This window comes from Schistocerca cancellata, chromosome 1 (genome assembly GCF_023864275.1).
Source record: "Schistocerca cancellata isolate TAMUIC-IGC-003103 chromosome 1, iqSchCanc2.1, whole genome shotgun sequence".
Lineage (NCBI taxonomy): Eukaryota > Metazoa > Arthropoda > Insecta > Orthoptera > Acrididae > Schistocerca > Schistocerca cancellata.
Window position 1 is genome coordinate 538,434,153 of NC_064626.1, and position 17,468 is coordinate 538,451,620.

Below are 17,468 nucleotides of genomic sequence, written 5' to 3' on the forward strand. Positions count from 1 at the left end.
TTATAATACCACGTAAAGCGCATAGCAGAAGTTGTTGTAGTTATTTAATTTAAGCACAAGAGTTTTTCAGTGGTGTAATTGGGGAGCTATAATTAAGTATAATTGGAGGTGCACATGCAATCTTGCTATAGTACTTCAGTTTGGCATTTTAATTGCTGATATAGATGTCTTAGTTTTTTATTTGATACTTTATTTTCATGCATGTTTTATGCTCTGTAACAAAGTTAATAGAGCAATATTTTAATTTCATATGTCTGCAGCTCACTGTGTGTCTGCAGATACTTGAGAAGCTCAATGTAGCAACTGTTTCCAGTGACTTCTCGCGATCTGTGTGTGCATTTGTTTTTCCACAAACAAATGTGTGTCCTTGAGAGCACACACACATTTGCACAAATGCATTTCTGTGTAAATTTGACACTTTATGGCTTACTGTTTTAATTTTCTGGGAGCTGTTATGTTTCATTTATTTGCAATAATATTATAGTTCACTTCCTCTATATAGCCTTTCTCTCTTTCAGCTGTTTCCACATTTCGCCTTCCCCTGTCTAGCCCCCAAATCCTCTACTTCAACTTTCCTTACCTCTTGTCCCTGTCACCTTTGCCCCTGTCCCCACTATCATTTTTCATTTCCACAGCATCTTTTTACTCTCTCTTCTAATCTATCTTTACCCTCTTAGTTTCTCCATCTTTTATGCTTCTCCCCCACAACTTTAATTGTCTACTACACTCTTCACATTACTCCTCTCCTCTACTTTCTCTGCATTTTTTCTGATTTCTTTTCACCTACTCATCTCTCCATCATTACCCCTTCTCTTCACCCACACCTTCCCACTCTCCCTCCCACATTTGGCCCCCTTTCATTTCTTCATTACTTTGCCCTCTCCTTTCTGTGTGCTCATCCATCCATCTTTACCCCATTTGCACTCTCACATCTTGTTCCCACAACCATTTATTATAAACTCTCATCTTGTCCTGTACCCTCAACAGCTTCCCTCTGCCTTGCTACCCTGTCCTCCTCATGCTTTGCACTTTCTCTCCACTCCTTTATGCATTCTCCCTTTTTCTAGTTATATTGCCCCCTCCTTTCACTTTCTGTATTGCAGTAGCTTTTTCTATGTCAAAAATTAAAAATATTTTTTTCGATGCATGTAATTTACTTTTCTCTTGTTTTGTTTGCTTGTGCATTTAACAACTGTCAAACAGAGGACTCTGAGATTCTTGGCTACCAACCCTTGGACTGTGATTCAGATGATACTGATGGTGAGTGAGAGATGTCTGTTAATTTTCTGCAGGTCAAGCTGGATCATATAATTCTATTTAAATTGTGTTTAATTTCAAAGTTACTGACATTTTCACTTATAATTGTTTTAAACTACATAACTCACTGAGCTTAAATACTGTGCTAAAAATCAGTGCAGAAGACTTCAGCAGGGCTCCACAATTTTGTATGTGTATCTTCACATAACAGTCTGAAGTCAGCATATATTTGGTGTCCCTGGAGGAATGGTCAGTATTCAGGAATATGACAGTAATGCTTATCTGAAGCAGAAAATTATGTGTGGTCATATGCCTTGTTCCAAATGGTTCCCGAAGTAGTACACATTTTATGTACATTTGTTTTCGGGCTTGTGGCTTCCTGTTAAATGTTAATATTATTTAACATACTAAAATTCCATTTAATACTCTGTTCAGTACATTAAGGAATTCACTTTCCCTTTTATGTGTTCCATTGCAGTTTATTTCCAAACGCATGATGATGCATGCATCTCAACATATCCTGTAATAGGCAATGGTGAGACATGTGTTAGTATGCTTTTGGAAATTAATTGCAGTGAATCAAGTGAAAGTGAAAGTGTTGTCCTTAATGTAGTGAACAGAGTATTAAATGGTCATGTGATATGTTAATATCACTTAACATTTTACAGGATGCCATTAGCCCAAAAAAAAATTGTACATTAAATGTGTTCTATATCAGAAACCATTCTAATAGGGCTTATGCCCATATGAAGTTTCTTGTTTCAAGTGAGCATTCCTGTCATATCCCTGAATATTGCCTATTCCTCCTGGGACACTCTATATAGTTCTGACTTGGTGATGATCCAGTTGTATTAAACATATTTGATCATGTATCTAGCTAGTTTAATACACATCAGCTTGTTACATTGTAGAAAATTCCGATAAGCAGCATTGAAGTCCTTGAAAATAAATAAATAAATGTGTGCATTAACTGAAATCGTCCCATGAGTATCAGTATATCATGACAAATTCCAACTAGTATCAACAGAATGAATTTTAAGCAGAAGGGTGAGGCTGAAATTAGATTAAGAAAATATGTGTTAGATTGTCTGAAGTAAATGTTCCAGCTACTTCATCAGATAAATAGTCAATTGTGAATAAATACAAGGCATATAGAAATCAGTTTATAACAACATTGGTATGTTTTTTTGTTATATTGTCAATAGAAAGTAAAATATTTTCAGAGTTCTCACATTAATATGGTTGGTGTTAAGCATTCATGTCCTACTTTTTTGCTACAGCTATATAAATACTTCTGTACTATTTCCTGTGGATCTCATTTTGGACATTGGTGATATTTGTTTCATGCACATTGGGCTGTGGACATATTTCTCTGAAAAATTTTTTGTCTCCCAATGCTGGAGACATTATTAGATGCTATAGAGATTGAAATAGAAAAGAAGAAGGATTGAAATTAGATAAGTTGTGGACCTTACAGTAGTGCTAAAAGAGCAAAGAGCACCAATTCTTTTTCTGCTACAAACTCCATAACATTTGTTGAACAACTACACAATCTCGGGGAGTTATTTGATAAGGTCATGAAACAACTGTTGTGTGACTGCATATAAACAATTTGGCTTCCTGAGCATGCTGAAGTTTGAAACTATTATCTGAGTCTGTCTAGCCCCTTGCAACGAAGCAAGCTGGGATCTCTTTACTTCCTCTCTTGTTTTGCCGTATGTCCCCATAAATTCATTTTATTTTCATTTTTACCTAATTACCATTAACATGCATGAGCATGATCAGCATTTCCAAAAAATTGAGAGGTCGGCCCTCAGCCTTAAGGGATATAGCACCAGGTCTAATTTTGTGCTTAGTTTTGTATATGTAATTAATTTCGTGATTTATTTTGACCATTCCTAGTTACCATCTTTTGTTAAAGGGTGAAATCAGTAATTATTTCGTGACTTAGATTCTATTGTTGACTTATAACCAAATGTAAATTCTTTACTAGTAATAAACATTTGGAAGAAGAGCTACTAGGATTCTTAAAGTTTTTTATTTGGCTCTATTCGGAGACATATTAGCAAACCCAGCCCTTAATTAATTCCAAAATTATTATCAAGTTTGCCAAAAGTATTTTTTGTATAAATTGTTAACTTCATTATTTAAACAAATAATTTGGCCTAACCTTTGTGGTAGAAAGAACTGTTAAAAAGAAGGAATTTTTCGATGTATTCAGTTAATTGAATGAATTATGTTTTAATTGTAATTCCTGTAACTTAAACATCGAACAATGTATAGTTTCAGTGCCTATTATTATGAGAATATATAAACGACCGACTTTGGTCCCAGGACAGTCTGTCCATGACCAATTTTCAGGCATGGTTCACAACAAAGCATCAACTTAACAGTGGAATAAGTGTAACACAAATAGGCCTTGTGTTAGAACAATTAATGACAATGTCTGTATAATTTGTTTGAAAAATAGTGTCACATGTACCATATTATTCAACTGTGAACTGTGTGGTTAGGTTTTTACTGCTCATAGATGTTCAACAGCAAAGTATTGTAGCAGTATGCTGATGTTACCTGCAACCTATTAATGAAACTTATCAACGTTTACCAATAGTGAACTGCCATATAATTGTGTAATATTGAGGGGGCTGTGAACAGTGAAAGTAAAGAACTGTGGAACACAATTGTGAAACTATCAGCTACATCATTTACAGTATTCAGTGTTGAACTTCCACCCCCATTTTTCAGCCAGTATAATAATGCAGGACTGGCAACAAAGAAATAAAGCAGGTGAACGTCACACCCTCATGACATCTCCAGCAATGGTAGGTGAAATATTAGACAGAGAATATGCTTTGTGCCATGGCTTAATGCCCATAAAACAAAAACCACCTAGAATTCAAGTAGTAGCTTTAAAAGCCTGCATTGTATGATACCATTAGACAGTTTTAAGTCCAAGGTGTCTTCCACTGCCTAACAACAATATTCTGAGTTACATTTATTTGTTTGTATTATCTGTAGGCAATGTAGTTGAAATAAGGGAACTGGGCTATAAAATAATGAAACAGATCCTTGTCTATACATGGAGTCCAGCTACTAACATGAAGACTGCAGCCCCACTCTCTCTCTCTCTCTCTCTCTCTCTCTCTCTCTCTCTTACACATACACACACACAGTGTCATATTCTACAAAATTCACCTTCTCATCTTAAAGAAAAAAGTTATTCTGCTGTTATCCACAGTCTTTTATGAAACTTCACTGGAGTTTCACAAGAATACATCTTGAGTAATAATTAACAAAATCACAACATATTAAATATCAAACATTGTAGATAGTCATGTTATTAATTTACTGTAAGATATGTGTTTATATGTGGACATCATCAATGATCTTTTATGAAACTTGCATGACATTTCACAAAAATTGCTTTAATGTAAAGTTTATATATATCTGAGGATTAGTACCATAGTCAGGACTCATGTTTTTCTTTCAATTTTTGGTTATCATAGCTTCCAATACATGTCCTATTTGCATAGTAACTGGAAGTTGAATAACAATACACATATTTTGAATGAGCATAAGTCATGAAATATAATATTTGTGAATCTGCAGTTTTCTTGTGTTTGAAATGCAATTTCTCATTCCTGTAACTCATAAACTCAGTCCTTCTTGTTACTAGATGAGTTTTTGCTATGCTTCTTTGAAGTTTCATTGACTAGAGAGGCAGATAGGAAAATAGATAAGAATCAGTACTTTTTTCAGTAAAATATAATAAATGTGATTAATAATTATTCATAGCTATGTAGACAATAACTTTTGTTTTTTCATAATATAAACCAGGGTTAGACCGGCTGGCTAGTGATGTGCCTGGAAACTGAGAAATCATGGGATCAGATCCCAGTTGGACCATGGACCATGGTTTGGATTCACATTAAACTGTAGATCTCTGTTACCCAGTTGGACAGTTGGTATGGGTTAGGGATTCACAAGTTACCAAACTGGTATCCATGTGAAATTCTTGTGTTTGGCTATTGAGCCACATGCGTTATTATTATTATTAATTATTATTATTATTACTATAAATCAATGAAAGATTTGAAAGCAAATTTGCTGTGTCTCCCATAGAGTGAAACGAAGAAGTGTAATCTTCCGAGAAGCTCAACAGGTCTACATTCAGGTTAATGTGACAATTGTTCCATATCACAATGAAAAAGAGAAAAATTTTTTGCTGGAAATAAAAGAAAATACAGTGTAAAACAAGTGTTTGAGGAAAACATTGAAGGCATACTTAGATAAGTATTTGGACATTTAAGTGCATTAATTTTACTCTGGAAGTATACTTTCCTTTGGAAGTAGTATTCTCTCATAGGGATCAAAAATACTCTTGTGCATTTAATTAGTGAAAAGTTTTTTCTACGTCCAGTTCTGTTAACTCTCTGAAACACTGGTCTCTATTCTTTCACTGTTCTTCTAATAATCTGACTGAGAGTAAGTGTGTGTGCTTTCACCATGCTATTGAAATAGGTGTTTAAGTAAAATGAACAATGTAACATTACACTTACATGCACAGGTGTCAAAATCAGGCTTAAATCAAATATCAGATTATCACATCTGCCAGACATTTTGTTGCATTTGCCTGACCGTCTCAGATCAGATAGACATTATCTTCATGGATTAGTAAATTGCATAAAGAGAGAAATTTGTTAAGTGCACAGAGAGACAGGCAAGCTGCCAGTTGTATTCAAAGAGTGCTACTCTCAATTCAACAAATAGAAATACATACATGTAAATACAAATAGTACTCCTAGCTTTCTGAACCTCAAGGCCTTCTTCAGTTGAGAAAAGAGGAGATAGTTGTGAGAGAATGAAAAGGACAAACCCATGTTGTGGATGAAGGAAAGGGGGCAAAGACAAAGGAAAATCCGCCAGAGAGAGTAGGAGGTTGAAGATAGTATGTCAGTGAGCACTATAGCCACTTTTGTTCAAACATATGAAACAGAAGAGAGAGACTTATAAGTAAAGAAAGATGTAGTGAAAAAGAGAAAAGAAAACTGGAAAAATAAAACAAATCATTTACTACAATTTTTGGTTTTTCTTTCCATTAGTCATTATCTTTTATTTTTCTATATAAATCTTTATTTCTTATTTGACCCCCTTCATTTTCAATGAACTGCTGCAGAAACATTGATTTACGGTGTACTATCTTTGCTTCCCGTACTTCCTGTACCTCATGGGTCCCTCTTAATCTGTGTTGTGAGTGACCTGCTTTCCTTCCCAACTTTTCCCACCTATTTCTTCTTTCTCCTTTACAGCAGAAATCTGTGGTTACAAAAACTTTGATTGCTATTTTCATGTGTTTCTGTCAGCTGTAGTGGTAGTTGAACCTTCTGAAGGTAAGAAAAGGCAAAAGTAGTAAACTATGAACACTTATGTGTATTTTAAAACAATGATGCAGTGTAAATATTTTAGTGCTGAAATAGTTACTAGCAAAATTTTTATTGTAAGTGTTTAGGCTTTCGTGGCCAAATTCTATTCCCAAAAAATTCATCTATACTGTTCATTGTATTACATATTTTGATGAAAGCCACTTGTGATAGTGTCTAAAATGTGTATATATTTTATAATATGACCCATTTTACAATCCAGACAACTTTTATGAAAAGATTTTTATTATTGCAAACAAGAATGGAGTATGAAACTTCCTGGCAGATTAAAACTGTGTGCCAGACTGAGACTCGAACTCGAGACATTAACCTTTCACAGGCAAGTGCTCTACGATCTGAGCTACCCAAGCACAACTCACTCCCCATCCTCACAGGTTTACTTCTGCCAGTGCCTCGTCTCATTCAAGAATGGAGTACATTAGTTATATTCACTTTTTGGGAAAAGATAGAACAATTGTGTTCTGACTTAATAAACAAATTTAAACGGATGTAACTTTTTGGGAAAAGATAGAACAATTGTGTTCTGACTTAATAAACAAATTTAAACGGATGTAATCTTGTGTTTATACTACAGTGGTGATTCTAGGCGTGCAGTTGTGTGTTAATATTTCTGTGTTTCATGTTTTTGTCATACTAATTATAGCTCTAGTATATTAATGAGTAGGATCCTTCTACATAGAGAGCATAACTTTGTTATTACTTGTGTGTGCTGTCAGTCTCAGCTTTATAGGCACTATGTTCACAAATGTTGTGACAAGAAGGGCATTGAGCCTAGTGACAGATGACAAATCAATAATAACTACAAAGTAATCAGGTGGCTACACTGCTGCAGCAAACTAACACTTGCAAATAACAGAAGAGAAATTCATTTGGGTCATTAATCCTTTGGCTGCTCAGTGCAAGCTGTAATATACTCTTAAATTCTCATAATACAAGTGTATACCATATTATTTACTACTGATTCGTTTTTAATATATTTTGTAGCAAGGAAAAGAAAAGATAGTTTCATGGCCTATCATACATCCCTTTTTTTATTTTATCTGCCTTTATTGTGAAGCATCAAATGTGATGATATCTATCTCATAGTAATTATATCAAAGTGATTAAAAATTCATTTCAACAAAGTTGAATGATCATCTGTGTGGTCTAAAACCAATGAAAAGTAATGGAGAATGCCCATCAAAAACCCTGCAGTTCAGTTAGTACATAGGTCTGAACAGTTAAGTGATAAACAAGTGCATGTTAATGAAACTTCTAGAGCAGTCAAGTGCACCACATGCATATTGATGTATAAGAGCTGTAGCAGTCATCCACACATTGAACATGTCACACTTGGACTACTATAACAATCTGCAACAATTGAAGTGGTAAAATAAGTACATATTTTTTTTATTGTAACGAGCACCAACTCCAGTATTTATGGTGTTCACATAATATCCTTCTACAGCTTCATGTCTTGATGTGTTTGAAGAAGAATTTCTTTATTGCGTATATATCCTCTTCATAATGGTTAAAATACCTACTATATTAATGAGATTGAAATTTTTGGAATAATTCACATGACACACTTCAGATTAAAGTATTTCTCTTTTCCTCTCCACTTTATATTCATGAGTAGTTACAAAAACTTTTAAACAGAATTTAATTAGATGATTTTAAAGAAACTGCCGAAATTGGAATGAGAAAACTAATTCCTTTATAGGACATTCCCCGTTTGGAACCAGAAATTTTAGAACAACCATGTGAGTGGAATCCTCTGAGAAAAATAAAATATACATTCTAGACATATTCTTCAAAGAAAAGCAAACAGAGAGATTTACTATGACTGAATACATCCTTTCAAATAGTGAATAAACTGTGGACGATATTCCAGGCTCAAATTCTGTGAACTTGAACAGTTACTCAATTGAACTGGAAATCTCCATATTTCCAAGTTTGGAGTGGAAATAGTTATAATTTTCCCACAATATTTCAACATCTGTCATAGCTGACACAAGTCAATAGCAACTGCCAAAGAAACTGATGCCAAGGAAGGAGAAACAAGAGTGACATACATGCCATTTACTGACACAGTCTCTGGAAATAATGCAAGGATACTTAGAAAACATGGTTTCCAATGTAGATTGATGCACCCCCCCCCCCCCCCCCCCAACAGAGATGAATGGTCAACTATTCTGTGTTAAAGATGGTTATACCTCTATAACTGATTATAACAGACTATGTGTCATGTGATGTGGTGTATCTTAGACAAACTGTAAAAATGTGGAATAAATATGTAAAGAACACCAGCATCATACTGGACTCAAGGAGCCAACTAAATTAGTGGTCACAAATACTGTCCCTTTCCAGTGACCATAAAATGAAACTGGAAGCATTGTGATAAAGGAGGCAATCAAGATTAGCATGTTGGATAATGTAATCAGCAGAGCTAGAAGATTAAAGATATTTTTTCTGGATTCCTTGGAACATATTTATTTACACATGTTTGTCCTAATTATGTGTATGAATTGATAATTTTAAATTCACTGACTCAGATAATAATTCTTACTTATCGCGTATTTTGTGCAGTCTGTCTAATTTTAGAGCTACTGATTAAATTGTAGTTCCTGATTATGTTCTTGCTTATTTGTACATCTGACTGCAAAGAAAATTTGAAGTAAGTGATCCACTGAGGAACAAAATAGTAGAAGGTGCAGAGTAAGATGCTGAATAATGTTGATGTTACAGCGTAACAAAATATGACATGCTTTTACTTCTGTAGCAATTTATTTTCAAAGTTTGGAAAGTAACTACACTTTCCTACGTGTACAGTTCACTTCACATGATCCAGGGCTTGCTTTAATTTTTTTAGCAGGACTTTTCCCTAATTTTCAATAGAAATGAACCATTGTGTCCAATATAATAGATGTTCATTGTATAAGATAGATAAGTTTCAAATTCATTTTTATATTTTTTTCTTCAGATACAATATAAAATGCTAAATATACAGAGTAATTAAAATCAGACAAGCATGATCCAAGCATGTGCATACAAGCTGCAACAAAAAGCATTTAGTAGTTACAGTGCTATTTCCTTTATTTAGAAATCTATTGAAGAGCACATTAGTAGTGAGAGTGTGGGAAATACACTACCTTATTTACATGCAGAAGAACAATTTTCATATCTACCTGAAAGATGTATATTGTCAAGCTTTGTTTAGTAAATTGCAGTCTCAGCATTGTGCACTAATTTCTCTTTTTAGAAATGTTACTAGCGAATATGATCGGCATCCTTACTTTAAACTCTTCTTTTCTGTTATTGTTTCAATTAACTTCTATCTTTCCCTGTGATGTTCCTCATCAGCAAATATGAGTGAGTACTTTCCGATTTCTGTTTCACTTGATGTCAGGGAAGCCTTGTGTAGTATCATTTCATAAAAATAACATGGCCAACAACATACAATTAAAAATTTGTATTTTTAATGTGGTAAAACTAGATATTTAGTTTCATTAAAATGAACAATTCAGGATTGTTTCCATTTTAGTAACATGTATTGTATGTTGGTGGTCCCATAAACTGGAAGATTTCTGCATTGTATATATTTATATATTTTTTCTAATCTTTTGGGTGATCATTACTTGTAGAGATAAGGATTCTGTGCCCAAACAAGACTTGCTCCCAGCTATCAACAAACTCTTATGGATCAGGTAAGATAGATAGTGTGCCATAAGCAGAAACTGCATAAAAATAATTTGTTCTGTTTCATTCTTTGTATGTGGGTCTTTGAAATTGCACGCTTTGATGTTATTTTATTATGATTTGACATAAGCCTACTTTTTAAGAAAGATTAACAGTGTTACTGTAGTTGAGCATTTTGCTGAAGAGCAGTACATGACATTGAATCTTAATAGAAATTTAAGAGTCTAGTTCATATATTTTTCTGTTGACAGTGAGTTTATTTCAGTATCTCTGACTTGATTTTTGTTTCATTTCACTATTGATGAAAGTAAAACATGAAAGCAGATAAAAATAAGCCAAAAGATTTAATTAAGACTGACACATTAAAAATGCAATTATACATGTCCCAAAAACACAATTATTTCTATTACTATTGATTGAATTCTCATTGTCATTTGACCATCTACATTTACAAACAACATCTTTCAATTTTTCTTTATATCATTTGGTCTGCACTTTACAAATTGCAGCTTTGTATCATACAAATTAATATAATGATGTGCACAGTAGCCATACAAACTCTTTGTCAACAACTATAGTTGGAGTCATGGATGATGGTGGTTGAGTTTATGCTTGTTCTATGCACCTACGTCATGCAATCTCCAACAGCCAATGAACATTCAGTACTGTTTTGAGTGCTGTCCTGTGAATTTTATTGCCAATGTGAGCGTTAAACATGATTGTAGCATGTTATTTAGTGAATTTTTATTCCATTCGTTGTGAGTTGTCATTGCTGATGATGGTGGTAAGGGACAAATTCTACATAAGCTAGTGAGAGACATAATGTGGAGGATACATGCTTTTTTCATGCACAAAGCATGTATATGTGCATATCACAACCGCCCCTTGGAACTAGCAACAATGCAGTCTCTATCCATGACTCGAGCTGTGAGAATTGCTATTGTTCATGAATCAGACTATAATGTTAAATACAAACATTATTTTTATGTCTTTGGCCAAGTGGTGTAACAGTTAGTGATTGGATTGACATATTTCAGTAACATATCTTTATTTATTTATCATGAACTAACTCATTACAGCTTTAGATGAAGAAACTCCACACTTTAGTAAAATTAAAAGTTCTTAGTGTTTTGTTTGACAGTGTTGTTACATATGTGAAAAGAACACATTGCTTGTGAAATCTTCTATGGAAACCATGCAGAAATATTGGTTCCCTGTTATATACATTTACAAATGGAAGCTTTTTGTTGTTCATGCTACAGGGCCTGAAGATTACTCTATTGAGGAATTGGGACAGGTAGCCTAATTAAAAAGCTATAAAAATAATGGATGTCGGAATATTATTTTTACAATTTATCAACTAGCTGCAGTCCCATACTCCATAATTGAAAGATGGAGCTACATTTACTTTTAAATGAAAGTCGATCTTGATTATGTGTAGCAGGTGCCCATTACGATGAAGTCCACTGCAGTGGTGATGATTTGGGAGATGCAGAGGATGATCAGCAGCACTCTGTCACATGGCTGTGAGCTCATGGGTTGTTGAGATGCAGGTATGGTCTTCAGGAGTGACTAATGGATGTCCAGCAGCTGATTATCATGGCAAAGGCACGACACGGTACTGTCTGATGGGTAGCGACACTTGTCGTCATCTAAAGTGTAGTATCAAGGTGGCAGGTCAGTCTGGAGCCCAGAATGGAATTCTGGCAGCTGGCTATCAGCCTGGAGTCCAGAGTGTAATTCATTGTCAAGGGACTGACCAGTGACATAAGTATTTGTCAGTATATGAAAACAGGCGTGGTGTCATGTGGACATATTACCAAAAAAATGCAAATAGGTGTCTGCAACTGCAGTGCTGTTTACTGTGACTTGCGCACCATGTATCAGCATGGCTTGTATCTGCAGATGCTGTGGTGGATGCAGGAGTCTTGATGATAAACAGTCCAGCAAATCTTCTATAAAGAAACAACCACTCAAGGTTAAGCAGAGGCCACACCCGGTCCACAAAGCACATCCGTAAACGTGGTGCCTGAGTATGTCGGTGGCCCAGCCCTCCATTTATTACAATCCTTCCCAATTAAGAGAGATTGTACAACCATCTCACAGAAGTGAAGCACCCAAGGGAGGAGGCACTGAGCAGTCACTCAAGGCCTGGAAGTACACACAATGGAATTGGCATCGCCAGTGGAGATGACCTGGCCAGCCACAGTATGGCTGCAGAGGAAGCAGCAGTGGCAACAGTGGCCAGGAGCAGTGTTTTGCAGCACAGGGATAGCTTCAGGCAAACTAGAGTTAACATGATCAGTTCTTGCATGTCAGGATGGATCTGAGTTTTCCTGTGGGCTTGTTAAGGTCTGGAGATGGTTTGGGAGACAGGGAGACATGTTGGAAAGTGGTAGAAAGACCAGCGGTGGACATATTCACAGTCCTTTATTCGATCGTTCAACATGACTCTTACATGAACATAAACAATTCCTTAAGTAGGCCATCTGGTTAGTACAGTCATTCAAGAGTATTTCCTTCTTCGCGTAATATTCCGTACTGGGTGGCAGGCACAGTCATGACCAATGGCAAAGGGAAGTGAGCTGCTAACTCGATGGAGTGTTGCCCCTGTGTGCTGACTCAGTGACAGTTACATGGTTGCCTTGTGTGTGTTCATATAGCTGTGGTGTGGAGCAAGGCCTGGCATCAGTGTCTACCATCACAGCAGGCCTGAATGATGACAAGCTGGTTCAGCAATGGTTAAATACTGTTTCCACCTGGTCATTCCATGATAATAGCAGTGTTTTTAGGTTATATTGAAGCATCTGGAGCATATCAATGACTGGAAGGCATGGCATAACCTGCAGTTGTTCAATCAAGCTGTGTTAATTACGTGCTACTGGGCTGTGCTTGGTTCTGGCCCTTTTGGTCTGATGACACGCGAGATTATCACGCAGTTCAGTGACCAGCACCTGCTGTCTGTTTGTGGCCTCATTGCAGTTCTGGACTCAGACTTGTGCTTTAGGTTCTCCTATAGTTTTATCCCTTTACTGGGTAGAGAGGGCCAGGAGGGATGGCCACTGGGATGACCATGGGGGCAGCCACAACAGGTCCGGCAGTGACCAGAGGGCAAGCCATGATAGAACCAATGAGAGAGCTGGTGTCAGCAGCAACAGGTCTAGTGAGGACAGAAGGGCCAGTCATGATTACTGGACTGATGCCAAAGGGTCAGCGACAAGTGGGTAAATATCTGATGGTGTCACAAGCAAGGGCTGGGCAAATACTGGAAGACTTCCATCAGAGAACACCATGAACAAGCAACTTATTGCCACATGGCATTACAACATGGTAAGCAAACTTGATGGAAGGTGGCCCAGCTTACCACACACAACTCCTGGATACCCTGTCTGAACACTCATCCTGATCATTCCCACTCGAACACTGTGGGAAAGACTGTAGGACCTGAGTGAGTGGGGAAACAATCTGCAGCAGGTCCAGAAATTCCTGACTCCAAAATCGAAGGGCCTATGGAAACTATAGCTCCAGACATAATAAACAGAAAACATTCAGACCCACATGAGAATACACGGAGAAGAAAGGCAACTTGAACACATACAGAAATACGAGGAATACACCAAGGAACCACTGAAATCAAAACAGACCAACAACATCAAGAGACTGCACATTGAACCAACACATGAATGGACTTTCTGACCTATGCTGAAGAGAGAACTTTGCCAAGAACTTGCATTTACCGAGAAATGTGAATACCAATTGCAAAACAAATGCCTACCAAAAGTGATACAGCTGCACAAATAAACGTAGACATGGAACCCAATAAAGCAACTGTCCATGTCTAGCGCATGGGCGGGCACACCTCACTCAATAGTAAGATTTGTGTACTGGCTGTCACAACACAGTAAACATGAATATACTGCACCATCAAGACAAAGTAGCAAACAGGTGAACATGTAAGTTTTTGAAAACACACAAACAAGAGAGAGAGAATGAAATCTTGCTCCAGCAAAAATGAATGAAGCCACATCAGGAAACACTGAAATACACTACAGAGCAGCCTCGTGTTCCCTATGCTGTGTGGACATGGCCATGCTTGGGAAGAAGGCTGGCCAAAGCTGCATTGTACAGGTGAAATGCAATATGCCATGGCAGCACCTGGCTCAGTGCGAATGAAGGCAATGGCCAGTTAGTTGACGAGACTAAGAGCTGGCACTGCAGCCAGTCACAAATGGGAGAGACAGCTTCATCGCCACTGTAGTATATGGTGGACAAGAGAAGAGCACAGTATCATGAATCCATTATCCTCATCACCACTGTTACATACTTGGTTGAGTGGTGCAACAGTTTGATACTGATTTCACACATTGCAGTAACAACTCTTTTTTTATTAACCGTGAACTACACTCAGTGAATCACTATAGGAAAGCCCATACTTGAGTAGAACTTAAAAGTGTGTAACAGGTGCTAACTATGACAAAGTCCACAATTGTCAATAGTGGTGATGAGTTGGGAGGTGCAAAGGGTGATCAGTGCTACTGTACCACCTGGCTGTGAGTTTGTGGGCCATCAAGACACAAGTCTGGTCTTCATGGATATCCAGCAGCTGATGATCCTGGCAAATTCTTGAGATGGCACTGCCTGGTGGGTAGTGGCAGCGGCAGGCTTTTTGGTCCAAAGTGTAGACTCGAGATGGCTGACGGGCAGTCTAGAGCCTGAAACAGAACTCCAACAGATGGCAATCAGACTGGAGTTCAGAGCGTAGCTCACTATGGAGGGGCTGACCAGTGACATAGGTAATCATCAGCAGAGGAATACAGGACTGATGCCACATGCATACATGACCACACAAATAGATGCCTGCAACTGCAGCACTGATTACCCCAACCTATGTGCCACTAATAGGCATGGCGTACACCCCTAGATGCTGTGGCAGCTCCAGGAGGTTCAACAGTGAATCTTCTGATGACAAACAATCTCTCAAGGTAAAGTGGGGGCGTACCTGGTCCATGGAGTACATCTGTGAGTGTGGTGGCTGAGTGTCCAGAAGCCCAGCTTGTACATACAACAGTTATACATCACATTCTATGTATCATTCATCCTGAAATACAAAATATATAGTAATATGCAATTATAGAAATTATTTGGTTTCTCATACTGGTTTCCAGATGTCATGGTAGGAAAAGAGAGAGAGAGAGAAAGGGGGGGGAGGGGCGGGAGGTCAGACTTCTGTAAAGTGTTTAGATAGTTTCTGCTAACAGACCCCCTTATGGCCTTAATGTTCTCCATACCTCACTTTTGTTTAAATATCACTTACCAGATTAATGACAGTTGCTCTGCAACACTGTAAATGAAACTGATTTCCTGTGAACAGGCTGGTGGCTCCAGTATGAAAAAATGCCCTAGTAAATATAAAGTTTTCACAAAATAATGTTCATTTACCAGAGGATGGAGAAAAAGATTAAGTAGAAAATATTGACAAAGTGTAAAGAGGGAAAGAGAATGTCACTCAGGCACAAAAGACTAATAATGTGTGTAGTACTTTGTTGACTTTATTGGACAAAACCTGGTGAATTTTTCTCAGGAAGCAGTTGCTGTTTCTAGACAGTTGTGATTTTATAATGTCTTATTGTATAGCTGCTGACCTGTCAATAGTCCTACCTTTCATTGACTGTAGAGCTTCAACTAGCATTTTATCAAGTTTATTACTTTCTGACACCAATTCTTTTTATTTGTATATGTGTTTTAAATTAATGCACATGTGTGAAGGTTTTTATGGCAGTGTCATGATGTACATGACTTTAGAGTAAATCTAAGATGTTTAACACATCTGAAAATTCCATCTGTAATATGATGCAATCTGCAAAGTAATAGCATTTATATAAATTTATGTAATTAAGCAGGTAGTTAACATAAAGTGAACACTTTTTGACAGAAAAAATACAATAACTGAAAAAACCAAATTCGAAGAAAAGGATTCACATGCCTATCAGCTGACATAGAGTTTACAAATCATGAAATTTTCTGGATTGCATACAAACAGTTATTCAAAAGATGAACTATTGTTTACCTTTAGAGTGGAGTGCTGATTCACTCTTGGTGACATAAAAATTGGAGATCAGTGCTAGTTAGGCTTTCAAACTTTTTTTTTTGCCATGTAACAGGAAGTTCAACAATATACATAAATGCACTTCTCATGCTATGGCACATTTTTGTCTATTGACTACTTCCTGCTCTGAATAGCAGCTGAAGTTTGAAATGCCAACATAAACTACACTTTTCTATACTTCTTATGTGCACATCAGTCACTCAACACTTCATCTTAAATGATTCTTTAATATTATGAGATAGAAGAGAGAAACTTGCAATCTGTATATTTCTCTTTCATGGAACGCTGCATTATTTTATAAAGAAATATTACAGGTGCTAAGCATATGCATCACCAAGTGTTTAGAGCAACAGCAGTACTTCATGCATTGGCACCCAATTCTTGACATTATGTTTTGTCAAATCACTATAAATCATGCTGTAGAAAAAGCTTTACAGTTAACAATATATTCAATTTTCTCATTGTCCCATATATGTATAATTGTGGAAATAATGAATGCCTAGATTCCTCTCTGTGAACTATTATTAGTCTACATTTTTGTTTAAAATCTCAAGGACAGTGATATGTAGAGTGCTGAAGAGCATTTTCAGATTGATTGAGATTTTGAGTATTTCTGTTAAACCTTCATGTGACCCAAAAAAGCGTCGAGCTTGTACAGATAACACACACGTCAGCAATATTCCATTATTTGTTGTAAATGTATTTTGCATTTCATTTGTAAACTACAGTTTCCCAGTAAGGTTTCCTACACGTAAATTGAACCAAATCATTTGTTTTCTCTACCACTGAACCTATATATTCATTTTTCATCACACCCTTGTGCATTGTTACTTGTGAATTACTATATAGGTATTACATTTTTAGATTTCATAATGTGCAAAACTTTACATATTTTTGCATTAAAAGCTAGTTGCTAATCTTTTTACTGGAGTCATGCTTTACAATGATCTTGGGTGGATACTGCCTAGGTTTCATCAGATAACACT

At 36.5% G+C, this 17,468-nt stretch overlaps 1 protein-coding gene across 16 annotated transcripts in view; it reads left to right on the forward strand.

The window, feature by feature from the left end:
- Positions 1–17,468, forward strand: part of LOC126179628 (calcium/calmodulin-dependent protein kinase type II alpha chain) — a 1,032,354-nt gene that overhangs the window by 946,648 nt on the left and 68,238 nt on the right. For 7 of the 16 annotated variants that reach the window (XM_049924622.1, XM_049924625.1, XM_049924626.1 and 4 more), the window contains 2 exons: positions 1,204–1,260; positions 10,322–10,384. The exons of 3 other annotated variants lie outside the window; for them this stretch is intronic. In XM_049924622.1, the coding sequence (XP_049780579.1) occupies positions 1,204–1,260; positions 10,322–10,384 (120 nt within the window). The remainder of the gene's footprint in view (positions 1–1,203; positions 1,261–10,321; positions 10,385–17,468) is intronic. 6 more of the 16 variants (XM_049924624.1, XM_049924634.1, XM_049924638.1 and 3 more) reach the window with 2 other exon arrangements.